At 41.4% G+C, this 19,129-nt stretch overlaps 1 protein-coding gene across 13 annotated transcripts in view; it reads left to right on the forward strand.

Annotated features, from left to right (window-relative positions):
• CERT1 (ceramide transporter 1) overlaps positions 1-19,129 on the forward strand; it is a 156,552-nt gene that overhangs the window by 81,941 nt on the left and 55,482 nt on the right. For all 13 annotated transcript variants that reach the window (XM_027826908.3, XM_043547187.1, XM_043547191.1 and 10 more), the window contains 2 exons: positions 10,789-10,896; positions 17,865-18,003. In XM_027826908.3, the coding sequence (XP_027682709.1) occupies positions 10,789-10,896; positions 17,865-18,003 (247 nt within the window). The remainder of the gene's footprint in view (positions 1-10,788; positions 10,897-17,864; positions 18,004-19,129) is intronic.

A 19,129-nucleotide genomic window follows, 5' to 3' on the forward strand; every position in this document is an offset into this window, starting at 1 on the left:
AAAATCCCTCCTGGCCAGAGGAAAAACTCCTCGCACCTGTAAAGGGTTAAGAAGCTAAAGGTAACCTCGCTGGCACCTAACCAAAATGACCAATGAGGAGACAAGATACTTTCAAAAGCTGGGAGGAGGGAGAGAAACAAAGGGTCTGTGTGTCTGTCTATATTCTGTCTTTGCCGGGGATAGACCAGGAATGGAGTCTTAGAACTTTTAGTAAGTAATCTAGCTAGGTACGTATTAGATTATGATTTCTTTAAATGGCTGAGAAAAGAATTGTGCTGAATAGAATAACTATTTCTGTCTGTATCTTTTTTGTAACTTAAGGTTTTGCCTAGAGGGGTTCTCTATGTTTTGAATCTAATTACCCTGTAAGGTATCTACCATCCTGATTTTACAGAGGGGATTTCTTTATTTCTATTTACTTCTATTTCTATTAAAAGTCGTCTTGTAAGAAAACTGAATGCTTTTTTCATTGTTCTCAGATCCAAGAGTTTGGGTCTGTGGTCACCTATGCATATTGGTGAGGCTTTTTATCCAACATTTCCCAGGAAAGGGGGGGTGCAAGTGTTGGGAGGATTGTTCATTGTTCTTAAGATCCAAGGGTCTGGGTCTGTAGTCACCTAGGCAAATTGGTGAGGCTTTTTACCAAACCTTGTCCAGAAAGTGGGGTGCAAGGTTTTGGGAAGTATTTTGGGGGGAAAGACGTGTCCAGACAGCTCTTCCCCAGTAACCAGTATTTGTTTGGTGGTGGTAGCGGCCAATCCAAGGACAAAGGGTGGAATATTTTGTACCTTGGGGAAGTTTTGACCTAAGCTGGTAAAGATAAGCTTAGGAGGTTTTTCATGCAGGTCCTCACATCTGTACCCTAGCATTCAGAGTGGGGAAGGAACCATCGTAACCTCCCATTCAACCAGGGCGCAAGCCTTGTCGGCTGCCTTCCTGGCCCACATGCCGATTCAGGATATCTGCAGCGCCACTACCTGGTTGTACATCCGTATGTTTGCGTCCCATTATGCGATCACCCAGCAAGCGCAGGACAATGCTGGTTTCAATAGAGCAGTATTGCAAGCCACATGACTATGAACTCCAAGCCCACCTCCAAGGATACTTCACTTGTGAATCACCTAGAATGGAATCGACATGAGCAAGCACTCGAAGAAAAACTGTTACCTACGTTTCATAATTGTTCTTTGCGATGTGTTGCTGTCAAGGTTCCTTCCCCACTCTGAACTCTAGGGGATGTGGGGACCTGCATGAAAACGCCCTAAGCTTATTTTTATCAGGTTTATTAGGTTAAAACTTCCCCAAGGTACAAACTATTTTACCTTTTTGCCCTTGGACTTTATTGCTGCCACCACCAAGCGTCTAACAAATATATAACAGGGAAAGAGCCCACTTGGAAATGTCTTTCCCCCCCAAAATCCTCCCCAAACCCTACACCCCCTTTCCTGGGGAAGGCCTGATAAAAATCCTCACCAATTTGCATAGGTGAACACAGACCCAAACCCTTGGATCTTAAGAACAATGAAAAAGCAATCAGGTTCTTAAAAGAAGAATTTTAATTGAAGAAAAAAAGTAAAAGAATCACCTCTGTAAAATCAGGATAGTAAATACCTTACAGGGTAATCAGATTCAAAACATAGAGAATCCCTCTAGGCAAAACCTTAAGTTACAAAAAGACACACAAACAGGAATATCAATTCCATACAGCACAGCTTATTTTATCAGCCATTTAAACAAAACAGAATCTAACGCATATCTAGCTAGATTACTTACTAAGTTCTAAGACTCCATTCCTTTTCTGTTCCTGGCAAAAGCATCACACAGACAGAGAACCTTTATTTCTCCCTCTCTCCAGCTTTGAAAGTATCTTGTGTCCTCATTGGTCATTTTGTTCAGGTGCCTGCGAGGTTATCCTAGCTTCTTAATCCTTTACAGGTGAAAGGGTTTTTCTTCTGGCCAGGAGGGATTTTAAAGGTGATTACCCTTCCCTTTATATTTATGACAGTTGCTCATGTCCATTCCATTACACGCCCTCGTACCCCTCTGTCAGAGTTGCCAGTAAGAAGGAACTGAGGGCATAGGGCCAGTGGCACCTCATATACCGGCGCATGAGCGCAGCACTCCAGAGGGTACCACAGATGGCCTTATGGATACCACTAAGGCAAAAAATTCCAACAGTGGTGCATGTGGGCACGTGCACACTAGAATGGAAGGCGCATGAGCAACACATCTCGAAGAACAGTAGTTACTAAAGGTAGGTAACCGTTGTTGGTTTTTTCAGATTTCATTATACCAGATTTTTGTATTTATAAAATCGCACTGTAGAAAGTTGGAAGAGGTGAGAGGAGGCACAGCTGGAGGCTTCAGCAGCTGGGTGAAGGACAGTCTAGCTATTTACATATTCTAAAAGGATTGGTTCAGCAGTGCCTCTAAGGTGCACTATATGTGGATGCCCCAATACGCTTATGCCAGTCTGTCTGGATACTCTCTCTAAATTGTTGCAAGCACAAATAATGATCAGATGGTTTCCTCAGTTTTAGTAAGAACTAAATCTGAACATCCCTTGCCTTCAACCTGTTTGAGGATGAAAGTAAGGGAAAAGTAGAGATCTAAACTGACCTAGTTGAACCAGTGCAGAGCCCTGTGTGGACACTTTAAATTCAATTTAAATATGTATTCTTATAGGTCATGCTGGTAGTTATACCTGTAGTCAAGGTTACCTAACACTTTTCATTAGAAGTATGAGTTCAGTTGCTTATAGCTTGGCCAAACTATAACAGTTTGGACTGAAATTTTCCATGCCAGGTGTCTGCCTGTCACAGAGTGTAGTTGCCACTAGAGGCCCCTGGTTGCTCTCGGGATTCAGCTCTTTCCAGGTCTGAGGTTCCCTGCTGCTGCACACTCTGTTGCCTCTCTCTCTCTGTCTCCTTCTCTCCCCCTTGCAACTCACAGTGCTCCCTCTTCATGACCTGGTCCTGGCTTTATAGAAGTGCTGCCTTTTCCCACACAAGTGAGCTTCCCCTGATTAGGGCTTTCCTCTCAGCCTTAATTCTCCCATTTTGTAGGCAAATAGGCCAATTAACCTATCTGGCCTCCATTAACCCCTTCGGGGTGAACACCCCCATCATTGTACCTCAAACTGAATTTTTTTTGAAAGTTTCAGCAAAAAAAATTAACCATTTCTGAGAACAGCATTAGTAGAAAAGTAAATCACGTGCCCGTGGTTTAAAAACCTCGTTGCAACGTTTATTGGGAAGCTCTAGCACCTCCATGCTTTGGAGCAGTGACTTTTAATTTGGCAGGGGAGTTACCCTATTGTCAAGGATGTGCATTGTGCCATCCCCAAGAAAATCATTCAAAATTTGCGAAGTTATAAGTCTCTGAAAATGTAAATGTGCACATGGTTATTGGTGGGGGTTTTGGTTTTTTTTTGACAACTAACTTCTCAGAAGATTTTGTCTATGCTTGAGCATGCTCCATCCTCCTACATCTCCTAACTGCCAGTCAGATTGCATGTGTGTCATTCCCACAATGACTTGAGTGTGCTTTGTCCCAAGTGTGCAGGGGCTGAGGAGGGCGTTCATTGTAGTTAGTCCTCCTGGCTGCAGAAGAGCACTGCAGCAAAAAACAATGGAACTGAAAGTAGGGAGACCGTCTCCTTTGCTCCCAGTGCACCCCATGCTGTTTCCTAGGCACAGTGGAAGGTGAAAAGTCAGGCTGACTGGACTGCAGAAAACTCGGGTGAAGCTTGAGGAAAGGAGCTGCGGGGAGTGGTCATATAGGAGGGCAAGAACATGTTAGTATGGACATGAAGGATAGGAGCAGGGACAGACTGGGGAGGGAATGGCGAAGGATTTATAACCTCTGGAGCAGCAGCTCCTGACCTTTAATTAGTTCATATGTCACTGCAAAATTGTGAAATGAACTGATGGAACATCAAGCTCACATACCTCAGTTTAGGAACCCCTTCTCTAGAATATACTTCCTCTCAGAACTTGGAAATGAACCCAAGATTCATGATTTTCAACATTCCTCTGCTGTCGGCAAATATATTTGAACTCACTGGCAAAATGTCTCATCTTGCTCTAATAGGTGGTCCATAAAGGATTCATAGTTTAAGGCCAGAAAGGTCTATAGATCATCTAGTCCAGCGTTTCTCAAATGTGTCCACCGTAGCTGCATGCGTCCACTGGGGGCTTTTCTTGCAGCCACAGCCTCCTAGGCAATGAGTGGTAGGGGAGGGGGCAAAGCAGTGGCCCCTTCGCCTGGGGCCACCAGCCGGGTTTGGGCCCTGCCCCACTCTGGAGAGAGAAACACTGGAGGAGCAGGCAGCCACTGAGTTCCTGGAGGCGATGGGGTCAGACTTCAGCCCTCGGTTACCGGGCAGCAGGCTCAGGCCATGGGGCTCTGGCCCCTGAGCTCACCTATCTCCCATTGCACCAGGTCCCCGCTGCCTCCCTACCCACCTCCCCATCCAGGGCTTAATTAATCCCTGGTCTTGCCAGGGCTGAGTAAATCATCTGTGAAAAATTATATTTCTATGTTTGTTAATATCACTTTTCACAGCAGACTCAGTAGCTGGCTGGGAGGCTGTGAAAAATGATATTAAGAAACAAGTATCACTTTTCACAGCAGCAGGCTTGCTAGCTAGTAGGTTTTTAAAAGGGGGGGGGAGGCAAAAGAAACAACAAAAAGGACAAGAACATGCAACGTATCTTATTTGTGTTTCTATTCTATTTAGGTCTACTAAAGAATAGACAATTGTACATTATTTTTATTATTGAGACTGAAAAAAAACCCTATATAAATTACAATGACTTGGACATGTGTATGTCCATATTTATTTGTTTTTCCTAAAGTTAATTAAGTATTTTAGGAAAAATTGTCAGAGCGGCCACCAGCAAAAGGTGGTAGCCTCACTTTGAGGCCACCACAAAATTTGTTGTGAGAACTCCTGATCTAGTCTGACCTGTATATCACGGGCCATCAGATTTTATCCAGTTACCCTGTAGTGATCCCAATAATTTTGTGTTTAAGTAAGGCTTACAGTCTTGATTTGAAGACCTGAATGAATGGATAATTCACCACTTCCCTTGGCAATTTGTTGCAATGGTTATCACTCTCACTGTTAGAAATTTGTGCCTGAGATCTAATTTGAATGTCTGGCTTCAGCTTCTAGCTAGAGGTTCTGTTATGCCTTTCTCTGCTAGATTAGAGTGATTTAGTACTTTCTCCCTGTGAAGATGTACTTATATACTTTTCAGGTAACATCAACCTCCTTTTAGGTAAGCTAAACAAATTGCGTTCTTTAAGTCTCTCAGTGAGCCATTTTCTCAAGCCTTCAAATCATTTTTGTGGCTTTTCTGCAGTCTTTTCACTTTTTCAACATCCTCTTTAAAATGTGGACACCAGAACTGGATTTACTATGCTAGTATCTGTCTCACCAATGCATATACATAGATAAAATCTCCTTCCTCCTCACTACTCCCCTCTGTGTACCATTCAGTGCTCACTGGTATCTGTTTATACATCCAAGGATCATCTTAGTCCTTTTTGCTACAGCAGTGCACTGGAAGCTTGTGTTCAGTTGCTTATCACTGTAATCCCTAGAAGTTTTTTAGAATCACTGTTTTCCAGGATATAGTCCCCCATTCTGTAGATATGGTCTGCATTCCTTCTTCCTAGATGTATGTAAAACACATTGTAATTGTATTAAAACACATTTTGTTTGAATGGGACTAGTTTACCAAGTAATCTAGATTGCTCTACATCAGGGGTTCCCAAACTGTGGTATGTGACACATCTGTGGTGGGTATGCAGGAGAAATTATGTAATCGGGGGTTTGTTTGTTTGTTTATTGCATTTTCATAATAGGCTAATCAGACGAAGCTTTAAAACTTTGTGGGAATTTGTTATATAAAGTACAGTAGTTACCATTATGTACATCTTTAAGTAAATTAACATTGACAGAAAAGTATAAGGGAAAGTCAGGAATGTTTTGCTTTCGATCAAAGCAAATTAAGACTTACTAAATGACTTTAATTGAATTGTGTTTATTATTCAGTGATGTTACCATCTTTAAATATATATTAGATTAAGCAACAAAACAATACTCAAATATTTAGTAACCTTGGTTGGATCTTCAAAACCATGGACGTTCGGAAGCAAAGCTGAAACTCTCCTTACACTTGTTATGCTTTATTCATCTGTAGACAATTTGGATCCAATTTTTGCATAGCCATATTTTGTCTGTGTGTCCTTGGATTCTAAAACAAAATTTGAAACCAACTGTCCCCTTTTTTTTTTTTTAAACTAAATTTCAGTAGTTCAAAGTGGATGGATGTTTTTGGCACCTTGTTTACTAGTAGCATTTAAAGATAGCTCAGTTTTGAAATCAGAGCCTTACAGAATTTACTGCCAGATAAAAAGAAACAAAATGGGCCACCATTTTCAAAATGACCCTAATATAATATTTTAAAAACACTTTTTGTTAGTGATTGTCTGATTCTAGAGATGAAGATAAATATAATTAATTTACTTTATATATAATTTATATTTTCCTGGACATTGAAGCTGGTCTGCAACAGAACAATGCTATGTTGTTTAGGTTTACAGCATTTAAGGTGAAATGTTAAAAGCAAAATTGAATGAAGATGCTCCTACCCTATGTGGAGCAGCGGCAAAGCAGCTGGCAAACAAGGGAGTTTGAGTGGAGATCTGTTGGAAGAGAAGGGGGGCAAGCCCTTGTTCCTTAGGGGCAGTGAGTGAGTTCTTGTGTGTTTGGTTGGTTGTAAACTGAAATCAAACCAGCAAGCAAAGTCTGGTAGGGGGCAGTGTGTTTTGACTGAAGGAGCTTTTGATCGCATCTGAACCTTGATTATGGGGTGGGACTTCCTTAGGCAGCAGGCTTATAAAGATAACCAGCCAGCAGCACAGGAGCAGCACTAGCACAGAAGCCACCATATAGGGGGGAGTTGTAAGGAGTGTTTGAGGGAGGGTGTACATGAGTGTTTTCTTCTTCTTGACAGGAGTTTAGAAGGGAAGGCTATGACAGCTACAGAGACGCAAAGAATAAAATAGGTAATGAAGATGACTGGATGTGGAAATAGCGGGAGGTATATTATTCTGGAGAGGGTACCTGAAAGGTGCTTCATTTGTATGAAGTGCCGCCTGATAGATCTGATGGACGAGAAGATCCGATGTTTGGAGATGCAGCAAGAAACAATGGTTAAGTTTTAGAAGGGGATTTGAGCGAGTGATGGAGGAAAGGAAAGAGGCGGCTGAAGGAAAAATTCTAGACTTGCAGATGCATGCTGGACAGCGGTACCGTGAGGGTAGACTTCTGCATGAAGAAAGTGGCCCGCGGAGGCATGTGGCTTTTCCTCTGCCTTGCTCCAAGATGGGAGAGCAAGGAAGAAGAGAAGAGGCGAGTCCCACAAGAAGGGGGAAAGAGACAATGGAGATAGGCTGAGTTTGGAGCTGAGGAGGATAGAGGGTGACTCACAGGTTGCAAGGGAGAATAGAAGACAAGACGACTGCAGCCAGACAGAACAGAAAGGGAAAGCCCAGAGAATTGCACCCATATCATGAAGAGGCAGGTGTACATAAGTGTGGATTCCCTACTAAGAAGAACAGACAAGCTTCTTCACCAGAGTTGATCCAGAGAACAGAAGGGTTTGTTGTCTTCTGTGAGCCGAGATATGGGATGTGAACCTGAGACTATCACAGATCCTAATGGGAGTGGGAAATAATACACTGTTTGTCCTTCATGTGGGAACAAATTATACTGTTAGATTCTTACCGGGAGGCATCAACGAACACTATGCCAGGCTGGGGATGATGCTTAAAGAAATGGAGGCCCAGGTGATGTTCAGTGGGATCCTAGAGGAGGAGAATGAGGGCAAGACAAGATTATGATGCTCAACAGATGGCTCAGACAATGGTGCTATAATAGGATGTCTGACCACTAGGAGGCATTCATGGACAGAGGTCTGTTCATATGAGTTGCACCTGAATAGTAAGGATAATAGGCTTCTGGGATGGAAGCTGGCACAACTGATTAAAAGAGCTTTGAACTAGGAATTTTGGGGAGGATGTTGGGAGATGCTCGTGTAATTTTCACACCTGATTCTAATATTGAGTGGAAGGAAAATCAAGTAAAAGGATACAGCAATTGAGAAAGGAACAACAGAAGGTAGAGAAATGGACAACAAAAAGAAAGATATTGCTAATGCCACTGACCGTGACCATCAGAAAGGCGATATTGGGAGTAAAATGACTGTACCTAATCAGGTGAGAAATCTGGATGAAGCCAAGCAGAAACAAAATGTGTGTGCATCAGTGCAAGAATCCAGGTAACAACAAGAATTTTGCTATAATCTGGGGATTTCAGTTGGAAGTGACAAAGGAGGACACAGACCTGTGTTTGTTGGTTGATCACAAGATGACTGAGCCCTCAATGTGATGCAGCTGTGAAAAAAGGCTGATGCAATGCTATGCTGCATCAGGGGAGGTATTTCCAGTAGACACAGGGAAGTATTAGTGCCATTATACAAGGTACTGGTGAGACCTCATCTGGAATACTGTATGCAATTCTGGTCTCCCATGTTTAAGAAAGATGAATTCAAATTGGAATAGGTGCAGAGAAGGGCTACTAGAATGATCCGAAGAATGGAAAAATCTGCCTTATGAGAGGAGACTCAAAGAGCTTGGCTTGTTTAGCCTAACCAAAAGAAGGCTGAGGGGAGATATGATTGCTTTCTAAAATACATCAGAGGGAAAAATACCAGGGAGAGAGAGGTGTTTAAGTTAAGCACCAATGAGGGAACAAGAACAAATGAATATAAATTGTCCAAGTTTAGGCTTGAAATTAGATGAGATTTTCTAACCATGAGAGGAGGGAAGTTCTGGAACAGCCTTCAGAGGGAAGCAGTGTGGGGGAGGGGAACCTAACTGGCTTCAAGACTGAGATTGATAAATGTATGGAGGGGTTGGTATGATGGGACTGTCTACAATGGCATGTTGCCCATAGGGGAATGGCAGTAGCTAAAATATCCAACGGCTGGAGACAGGCCACTAGATGGGGAGAGCATTAAGTTACTACAGAGAATTCTTTCCTAGGTGTCTGGCTGGTGGGTCTTGCTGACATGCTCAGGGTCTAACTGATCTCCATATTTGAAGTCGGGAAGGAATTTTCCCCTGGGTTAGATTGGCAGAGACCCTGAGGTTTTTTCACCATCCTCTGCAGCACGGGTCATAGGTCATTGTCAGGTTTAAACTTGTGTAAATGGTGAAGTCTCTGTAACTTGATGTCTTTAAACCATGATTTGAGGACTTCAGTAACTCAACCAGAGATTAAGCATCTATTACAGGAGTGGGTGGGTGAAGTTCTGTGGCCTGCAATGTGCAGGAGGTCAGACTAGATGATCACAATGGTCCCTTCTGACTTTAAAGTCTATGAGATGGGGGCAAGGGGGTGGGCGGGGGAATCTCTCAACTGAAATAACATTTTTCTTCTCTGATTTCATAACATACAGTGGTATATGGTTATAAGAAAACTTCAAGATGGCAAAGATTTCCACCAACATTTCTAGAGTCTGTTCATTTTCCATCACCTCAGATTCAAGCTTCTTGCCTTCATCTCCAAGGCTCTTCTCAGTGCTGTCTCTATCTACTTGTTTCGAGGTTCTCTTGTCACATTAGACATTGTCTTTGACCACCTATTTGTCTGCTTCTCACTGTTTACTGTCATGCCACTCCTTATTCATGGAACGTTGCCCTTGAATTAGTACTTACAGCCACTATTATCTATCTTCAGTTCCCTTTTCAAGACCTGCTTCTGCAGTTACGCCTATGAGAAATCAGTGAACTAATGATAGGTCAAGACAAATCACTTTAAATTCATATCCACCAAGTCAAGTTAAAGGGTAACGAATATGTGATCATGTGAACTTGTTACTATTACCCTTTTCCTCTTTCTTTTGTTTCCTGTTTATCATGTATCTCATCTCTTAAATAAGAATGTAATTCTTCAGTGCAGAAGTTGTCTTCCCAGGTGTGTGGGTAGTGTTCAGCACCTAGCAGAATATGGAGTCTTGTACCTGAGTGAGATTTTTGGGCACTAACAAAAATCTGCAGACAAACCTTTTACTTTTTTTCCACGGACTCCTCCAGAATTACAGGGATAAATAATACCTTCATAAGAATGAAGTGGCAGTATTCAAACTGTTGGAAGGGTTGACTCTGAGGCTGCTTTCCTCTTCACAGTATGAAGCTGTGTGTTAGTGCCTGTAAATAATCATAGATTACTGTAGTTTCCTTGTGGAATATTATGTAAATTGGTTGTGTTAGGATTTAAATGTCCAAAAAATGGTGAATCTTTTTTCCTGACGACAAAATTATATTTGGTTTACCCCAGTTCAGATGTTGAAAAGCAGTGTTGTATTTCATATATTGCTCTTGCTGAATTTGTGCAGCCCCTCCAAATTTTTACAAATATTTTATATACCCAGAAATACTGTGCACTTTTGAGGAATAATGTAACATGAATGAGCTGTAAATTTTCTTTAATCATGATCTTGGGTAAACAGTGGTGTCAAACTAGAAAGTCAAAAAATTCCTTCCTTATCCTAGTTGCATGCTTTATGCAATGCTTTGATTGCAAAAATAGTTTGTCACTAAGCCCATGCTACTTCCTGGTAAGTAACTATTTGGCCAGTTTTAGAGGAAATATTGATTTTCCTTCATGGTTTCTTCATTATTAAAAGGCTTATTACATTTTTTTTTTAGACTGAATCTGGCTATGGATCGGAGTCAAGTTTACGGCGCCATGGCTCCATGGTGTCTCTGGTGTCTGGAGCAAGTGGATATTCTGCTACATCCACCTCATCATTCAAGGTTAGTGAGTGACATTTTATAAATATGATTCGTGAACAAAGGGGAGACACTTCTGAAAAAGAATGTACATGTAAAGAGAACCATGACTCTAACTCTGTTCATCTGTAGCAATATAAAATGAAATATCAGTAAAGATACTTTGATTACTTATCATTTTGAAGGGATAGCTCAGTGGTTTGAGCATTAGCCTGCTAAACCCAGGGTTGTGAGTTCAATCCTTGAGGGGGCCATTTAGGGATCGGGGCAAAAATTGGGGATTGGTCCTGCTTTGAGCAGGGGGTTGGACTAGATGACCTCCTGAGGTCCCTTCCAACCCTGATATTCTATGATTGATCACAGGCCTAGCTGATGGATGTGGATCCCATTTTAAGGGGGGAGGGATAGCTCAGTGGTTTGATCATTGGCCTGCTAAACCCAGGGTTGTGAGTTCAATCCTTGAGGGGGCCATTTAGGGATCTGGGGCAAAAACTGGGGATTGGTCCTGCTTTGAGCAGGGGGTTGGACTAGATGACCTCCTGAGGTCCCTTCCAACCCTGATATTCTATGATTCTAAGTGTTGCTTAGTTCAATATGTGATAATAGAGGGGTGATACAGTAAGTGTCCACGTGTCTCCATGCTCTATTGTCAGTTTTTAAAAGGTATGTTTCTCCAGTAGGAAGCAGTCAAATCTGTGGGAACACTTCACTTGTCTCTTCTGGCATGACACTGAACAGCAGGACTCTAATTGAAGAGGACTGCAGTTCCCTTGATAGGAACAAATTTGGCTGAAATAAATTGGAAAGAAACTAACAAAAGAGGCATCTTACTATTATAAATGTTTACCATTTTAGCCTTGCTGGGCAGTAGTTTTTGATGAGGAAACAACACTTGGGAAGAGCATCACAGAAAGAAAAGGGATAGAAATTAATCTGTGTAGAGTATAGAGTGGGGCTGTCAATTAATTGCAGTTAACTCGAGTGATTAACTCAAAACAAATTCACTCGATTAAAAAAATGGTGATTAATTGCCATTTTAATCACGCTGTTAAACAATAATAGAATGCCAATTGAAATTTATAATTTATTTTTTGGATCTTTTTCTACATTTTTCAAATATTTTGATTTTGCAGCACAAAGTGAACAGTGCTCAGTTTATATTTTTTATTACAAATATTTGCACTAAAAATAAACAAGAAATATTTTTCAGTTCACCTCATACAAGTACTGTAGTGCAATCTCTTTATTGTGAAAGTGCAGTTTACAAATGTAGAATTAATTTTTTTACGTAACTGCACTCAACAGTAAAACAATGTAAAATTTTAGAGCCCACAAGTCCACTCAGTCCTACGTCTTGTTCAGCCACTTGCTAAGACAAACAAGGTTGTTTGCATTTACAGGCGATAATGCTGCCTGCTTCTTGTTTACAATGTCACTTGAAAGTGAAAACAGGCATTCGCATGGCACTGTTGTAGCTGGCATTGCAAAGTCTTTACGTGCCAAGTATGTTAAATGCTTGTATGCCCTTGAATGCTTCAACCACCATTCCAGAGGGCACGTTTCTATGCTGTTGACGGGTTCTGCTTGATAATGATGCAAAGCAGTGCAGACTGATGCACATTCATTTTCATCATCTGAGTCAGATGCCACCAACAGAAGGTTGATTTTCTTTTTTGGGGTTCAGTTTCTGTAGTTTCTGCATCGGAGTGTTGCTCTTTTAAGACTTCTGACAGCATGCTCCACACCTCGTCCCTCTCAGATTTTGGAATGCACTTCAGATTCTTAAACGTTTTGGGTCAAGTGCTATAGCTACCTTTTAGAAATCTCATATTGGTGCCTTCGCATTTTGTCAAATCTGCAGTGCAAGTGTTCTTAAATTGAACAACACATGCTGGGTTGTTATCAGAGACTGCCATAACACTAAATATATGGCAGAATGCGGGTAGAAGCTTGGAGCAGGAGACATACAATTCTCCCCCAAGGAATTCAGTAACAAATTTAATTAAAACATTTTTTTTGTAACTAGCATCATCAGCATGGAAGCATGTCCTCTGGAATGGTGGTCGAAGCATGATGAGGCATATGAATGTTTAGCATATCTGGCACATAAACACTTGACAATGCTGGCTACAACAGTATCATGCAAACACGTGTTCTCACTTTCAGGTGACATTGTAAATAAGAAGTGGGTACCATTATCGCCTGTAAATGCAAATGAACTTGTTTGTCTTAGCAAGTGGCTGAACAAGAAGTAGGACTGAGTGGACTTGTGGGCTCTAAAGTATTACATTGTTGAGTGTAGTTATGTAAAAAAATGAATTCTACATTTGTAAGTTGCACTTTCAGGATAGAGATTGCACTACAGTACTTGAATGAGGTGAACTGAAAAATACTATCTTTTGTTTCTTTTTATAGTATACTATTTTTATTATAAATATTTGCAAAGTGATCACTGTACACTTTGTATTCTGTGTTGTAATTGAAATCAATATATTTGAAAATGTAGAAAACATCCACAAATATTTAAATAAATGGCATTTTCTTACTGTTTAACAGTGTGATTAAAACTGCGATTTATTGTGATTAATGTTTTTTAATTGTTTGAAAGCCCTAGTATAGAGTGAAGAACTTTTATGCTGAAACTAGCAGTGTTTTTCAAGTATTTAATTAGGTTACGGTTGAGCTGATAGCAGCTGAGATTTCAGTTTAAGAGACGGCTTAAACACTTATTTTGTTAAAATCTTCTAAGTAGCAGTAAACAGAACACAGATATAAACTTTGAAGATCATTTGAGGAGTTCATGATGGCTTGATGAAAAATGGTTAATACAGAGAAAATAAGAATTCAAAAATAACCACTCGTTGAAACTTATCTCTCCTTTTTTGGAACCCTTCTGTGAGAAATCAGAAATACTCCAGACTTTGCTTCATGTGTACCAATTACTCCAATATCCGTTTTATACATGGAAAGTTTGCTGGTATAACAGTTTACCTGTTTAAACATTATTAAAGCATGCCAGGAGTAACCAATCATATTTAGCAGTGACATTGTCACTGAAGGGCATCTGCATTGTTTCCAGAGATTGTCCTACAAGATGCCCTATAACTTAGAGGAAAGTGCACTGGAGTGGGAGCCAGGAAACCTTAACTGCCCAGTGCAAAGGTTCTCAATCTTTGTTTTTTTGAGGTCCCCCCCCCCCCCCCCCCCGCGCTATAAAAACTCCACGGCCCACCTGTGCCACAACAACTGTTTTTCTCCATATAAAAGCCAGGGCCAGCATTAAGGGTTAGGAAGCAGGGCAATTGCCTGGGGCCCCATGCCACAGGAGGCACCAGGAACCTAAGTTGCTCAGGCTTCGGCTTTAGTCCCGGGTGTTGAGGTTCAGGGCCATGGGCTGCAGTCCTGCACGGCAGGGCTTCAGCTTTCTGCCCTGGGCCCTAGCAAGTGTAACGCTGGCCATGCTTGGCAGACCTCCTGAAACCTGCTCGCGGTCCCACAGGGGGTCCTAGACCCCTGGTTGAGAACCACTGGCCTAGTGTAAAGAAAAGGAGTACTTGTGGCACCTTAGAGACTAACAAATTTATTTGAGCATAAGCTTTCGTGAGCTACAGCTCACTTCATCGGATACGTTCAGTGGAAAATACAGTGGGGAGATTTATATACACAGAGAACATGAAACAATGGGTGTTACCATACAGACTGTAACAAGAGTGATCAGCTAAGGTGAGCTATTACCAGCAGGAGTGATGACCTAGAATCCTATTTTCAACGCCTCCAACTCAAGGAATATTTCCAACACACCTCTGAACAACATACTAACCCACAGAGAGCTTCCTACCAAGACTACAAAAAGGAGGATTCTGGGTGGACTCCTCCTGAAGATCGAAACAACAGACGGGACTTCTACATAGAGTGCTTCCGCCGATGTGCACGGGCTGAAATTGTGGAAAAGCAGCATCACTTGTCCCATAACCTCAGCCGTGCAGAACACAATGCCATCCACAGCCTCAGAAACAACTCACATCATAATCAAAAAGGCTGACAAAGGAGGTGCTGTCGTCATCATGAATAGGTCGGAATATGAACAAGAGGCTGCTAGGCAGCTCTCCAACACCACTTTCTACAAGTCATTACCCTCTGATCCCACTGAGGGTTACCAAAAGAAACTACACCATCTGCTCAAGAAACTCCCTGACAAAGCACAAGAACAAATCCGCACAGACACACCCCCTATCTGCTACCCAAGATCCGTAAACCTGGATATCCTGGATGCCCCATCATCTCAGGCATTGGCACCCTGACAGCAGGATAGTCTGGCTATGTAGACTCCGTCCTCAGGCCCTACACTACCAGCACTCCCAGCTATCTTCGAGACACTACTGACTTCCTGAGGAAACTACAATCCATCAGTGATCTTCCTGAAAACACCATCCTGGCCACTATGGATGTAGAAGCCCTCTACACCAACATTCCACACAAAGATGGACTACAAGCCATCAGGAACACTATGCCCGATAATGTCACGGCAAACCTGGTGGCTGAACTTTGTGACTTTGTCCTCACTCATAACTATTTCACATTTGGGGACAATGTATACCTTCAAATCAGCGGCACTGCTATGCGTACCCACATGGCCCCACAGCATGCCAACATTTTTACGGCTGACTTAGAACAATGCTTCCTCAGCTCTCGTCCCCTAATGCCCCTACTCTACTTACGCTACATTGATGACATCATCATCATCATCTGGACCCATGGAAAAGAAGCTCTTGAGGAATCCCATCATGATTTCAACAATTTCCATCCCACCATCAACCTCAGCCTGGACCAGTCCACACAAGAGATCCACTTCCTGGACACTACAGTGCTAATAAGCGATGGTCACATAAATACCACCCTATACCGGAAAGCTACTGACTGCTATTCCTACCTACATGCCTCCAGCTTTCATCCAGACCACACCACACGATCCATTGTCTACAGCCAAGCTCTACGATACAACCACATTTGCTCCAACCCCTCAGACAGAGACAAACACCTACAAGATCTCTATCAAGCGTTCTTACAACTACAATACCCACCTGCTGAAGTGAAGAAACAGATTGACAGAGCCAGAAGAGTACCCAGAAGTTACCTACTACAGGACAGGCCCAACAAAGAAAATAACAGAACGCCAACTAAATGCCAATGCATCATCAAGGATCTACAACCTATCCTGAAGGATGACCCATCACTCTCACAGATCTTGGGAGACAGGCCAGTCCTTGCTTACAGACAGCCCCCCAACCTGAAGCAAATACTCACCAGCAACCACACACCACACAACAGAACCACTAACCCAGGAACCTATCCTTGCAACAAAGCCCGTTGCCAACTGTGTCCACATATCTATTCAGGGGACACCATCATAGGGCCTAATCACATCAGCCACACTATCAGAGGCTCGTTCACCTGCACATCTACCAATGTAATATATGCTATCATGTGCCAGCAATGCCCCTCTGCCATGTACATTGGCCAGACTAGACCGTCTCTATGTCAAAGAGTAAATGGACACAAATCAGACATCAAGAATTATAACATTCAAAAACCATTTGGAGAACACTTCAATCTCTCTGGTCACTCGATTACAGACCTAAAAGTGGCAATTCTTCAACAAAAAAAAACTTCAAAACCAGATTCCAACGAGAGACTGCTGAATTGGAATTAATTTGCAAACTGGATACAATTAACTTAGGCTTGAATAGAGACTGGGAATGGATGGATCATTACACAAAGTAAAACTATTTCCCCATGTTTATTTCCCCCCCCCCCCCCCCCCCCCACTCCCCACTGTTCCTCAGACGTTCTTGTCAACTGCTGGAAATGGCCCACCTTGATTATCACTACAAAAGGTTCCTCCCCTCCCCCACGCTCTCCTGCTGGTAATAGCTCACCTTACCTGATCATTCTCGTTACAGTGTGTATGGTAACACCCATTGTTTCATGTTCTCTGTGTATATAAATCTCCCCACTGTATTTTCCACTGAATGCATCCGATGAAGTGAGCTGTAGCTCACGAAAGCTTATGCTCAAATAAATTTGTTAGTCTCTAAGGTGCCACAAGTACTCCTTTTCTTTTTGCAAATACAGACTAGCACGGCTGCTACTCTGAAAACTGACCTAGTGTGTATATTTCATGCACATCATAGCCTTTATTGTGGAAAGCCTCACATATTATAATTCAACTAACATTTTAATTCTCTTGAAACAGTGTAATATCTTATAGTACTGTTCATTTCTGAATTTCTGTATCTCAGAGCTATAAAAATGTCCAGCATTTGAAAGTAAGAACCTGTTTACCCAAGGTATAGGAGGCAGTAGTCTCTCAATTTGGGACTCCGCAAGGTAGAGTGAACAAAATATTAGAAAATATACTATAGAGAAAATCCAGAGACAAGGAAATGGACTGTGTAAACTATTACAGTAGAACCTCAGAGTTACGAACACCTCGGGAATGGAGGTTGTTCATAACTCTGAAATAGTCGTAGCTCTGAACAAAACATTATGGTGGTTCTTTCAAAAATTTACAACTGACCATTGACTTACTACAGCTTGGAAACTTTACTATGCAGATGAAAAATGCCGTTTTCCCTTTATTTTTTTAATAGTTTACATTTAACAGTACTGTACCGTATTTGCTCTTTCTTTCCGTTTCTGCTGCTGCCTGATTGCATACTTCTGATTCCAAATGAGATGTGTAGTTGACTGGTCAGTTCATAACTGAGATTCTACTGTAAGTGCATTAGGTCCAACACCTATGACACAATAACATGGTGCTATAAAATGCAGTAATTACTTTTAACATTTATGGAATGTTATTGGAAGTGTTTATAGGTAGCAGTGAGTGCTTGAAATACAACTCTTACACTATTTTTATTTTGTATATTTATTACTATATTTTTCCATTATAAACTGTAGTGTTACTTGAGGCTTTTCTTCCGTATTTCCAGAAAGGTCATAGCTTGCGTGAGAAGCTTGCTGAAATGGAAACCTTCAGAGATATCCTCTGTAGACAGGTTGATACTTTACAGAAATATTTTGATGCCTGTGCAGATGCAGTCTCCAAGGATGAACTTCAGAGGGATAAAGGTAAATAAACTAAATAAAATTACTTACTGTATTGTCTTCGCTACAGAAAGCTACCATGTTGTGGAATCCAGTTTCAAAATAGTGGCATCCATAACAATTAAAACAGTGCAGACAGGATCAAACACTATCTAGGTATTTTAATGTATTGTTCACCATAGTGTGTAGTCAGCCAGACCAAATTATATGATGAGAGCATTGTTAACCATGTCTTTTTTAAAGGGTGGATTTTGACCTTGCAGCTCAGAACCCCAAAGCTTTTAAACATATCTTGAACTGGTAGCTTTCAACATCATTGAAGTGTTAAGAGATCATCTGAGCCTGTAGCATTGAACTGTTGGTAGTTCACTTTAAAAAGATTAGCTTAAACCCACAAAAGATGGCAGTCACGTTTATATTTGATATTGCATCCTTCACCTTTGTTATGACAAATTGAAATGATACTTGGAATAATGGATTATTTCTCAAATCTGAGCTGCCATTCTTAGGCAGTATTTGGTTGGTTTAACTAAGGCAATTTGTCTTAAACCCATAAAGGCCAAGAAGTTAACAAATCACTCAAAAGAAAACTACCTTCTCACTTCAGCATTCTGAAAGTTCACAAAGTATGGTAGCAGGTTTCAGAGTGGTAGCCATGTTAGTCTGTATCAGCAAAAACAACGAGGGGTCCTTGTGGCACCATAGAGACTGACAAATTTATTTGGGCATAAGCTTTCATGTGCTAGAACCCACTTCATCAGATGCATGGAGGCCTTTCTCATTAAATTTCCAGAAAGTGTGTGTGTAATTTTAGTTTAAATTTGAAATATGAGCCTTCTGGTGGCAGAAATTCTGCTGAAAAGTGATAACATTCGTAAAATCAGCAATATTGAAATTCCAGTATATATTTTGAGTTTCATGCTTTAATATTAGCTTTTTGTCAGAAGACAAACTGTTTGCCATATTAAATAAAATGTGATAATATTTGTGTGGTTAAAATTCTTGGACGAAATTCAGTAGGAAAGCAATGGTGAGGTTCTGTCTGCTGAGGAGAGGACATGGTCAAAGTTGCTCCCATGGTAGAGACTTCTGAGATCTATTGACTCAGGCTCCAGTTCAGCAAAACACACCCAGAGGGCACGCCGAGCAC

Source organism: Chelonia mydas, chromosome 5, assembly GCF_015237465.2.
Source record: "Chelonia mydas isolate rCheMyd1 chromosome 5, rCheMyd1.pri.v2, whole genome shotgun sequence".
NCBI lineage: Eukaryota > Metazoa > Chordata > Testudines > Cheloniidae > Chelonia > Chelonia mydas.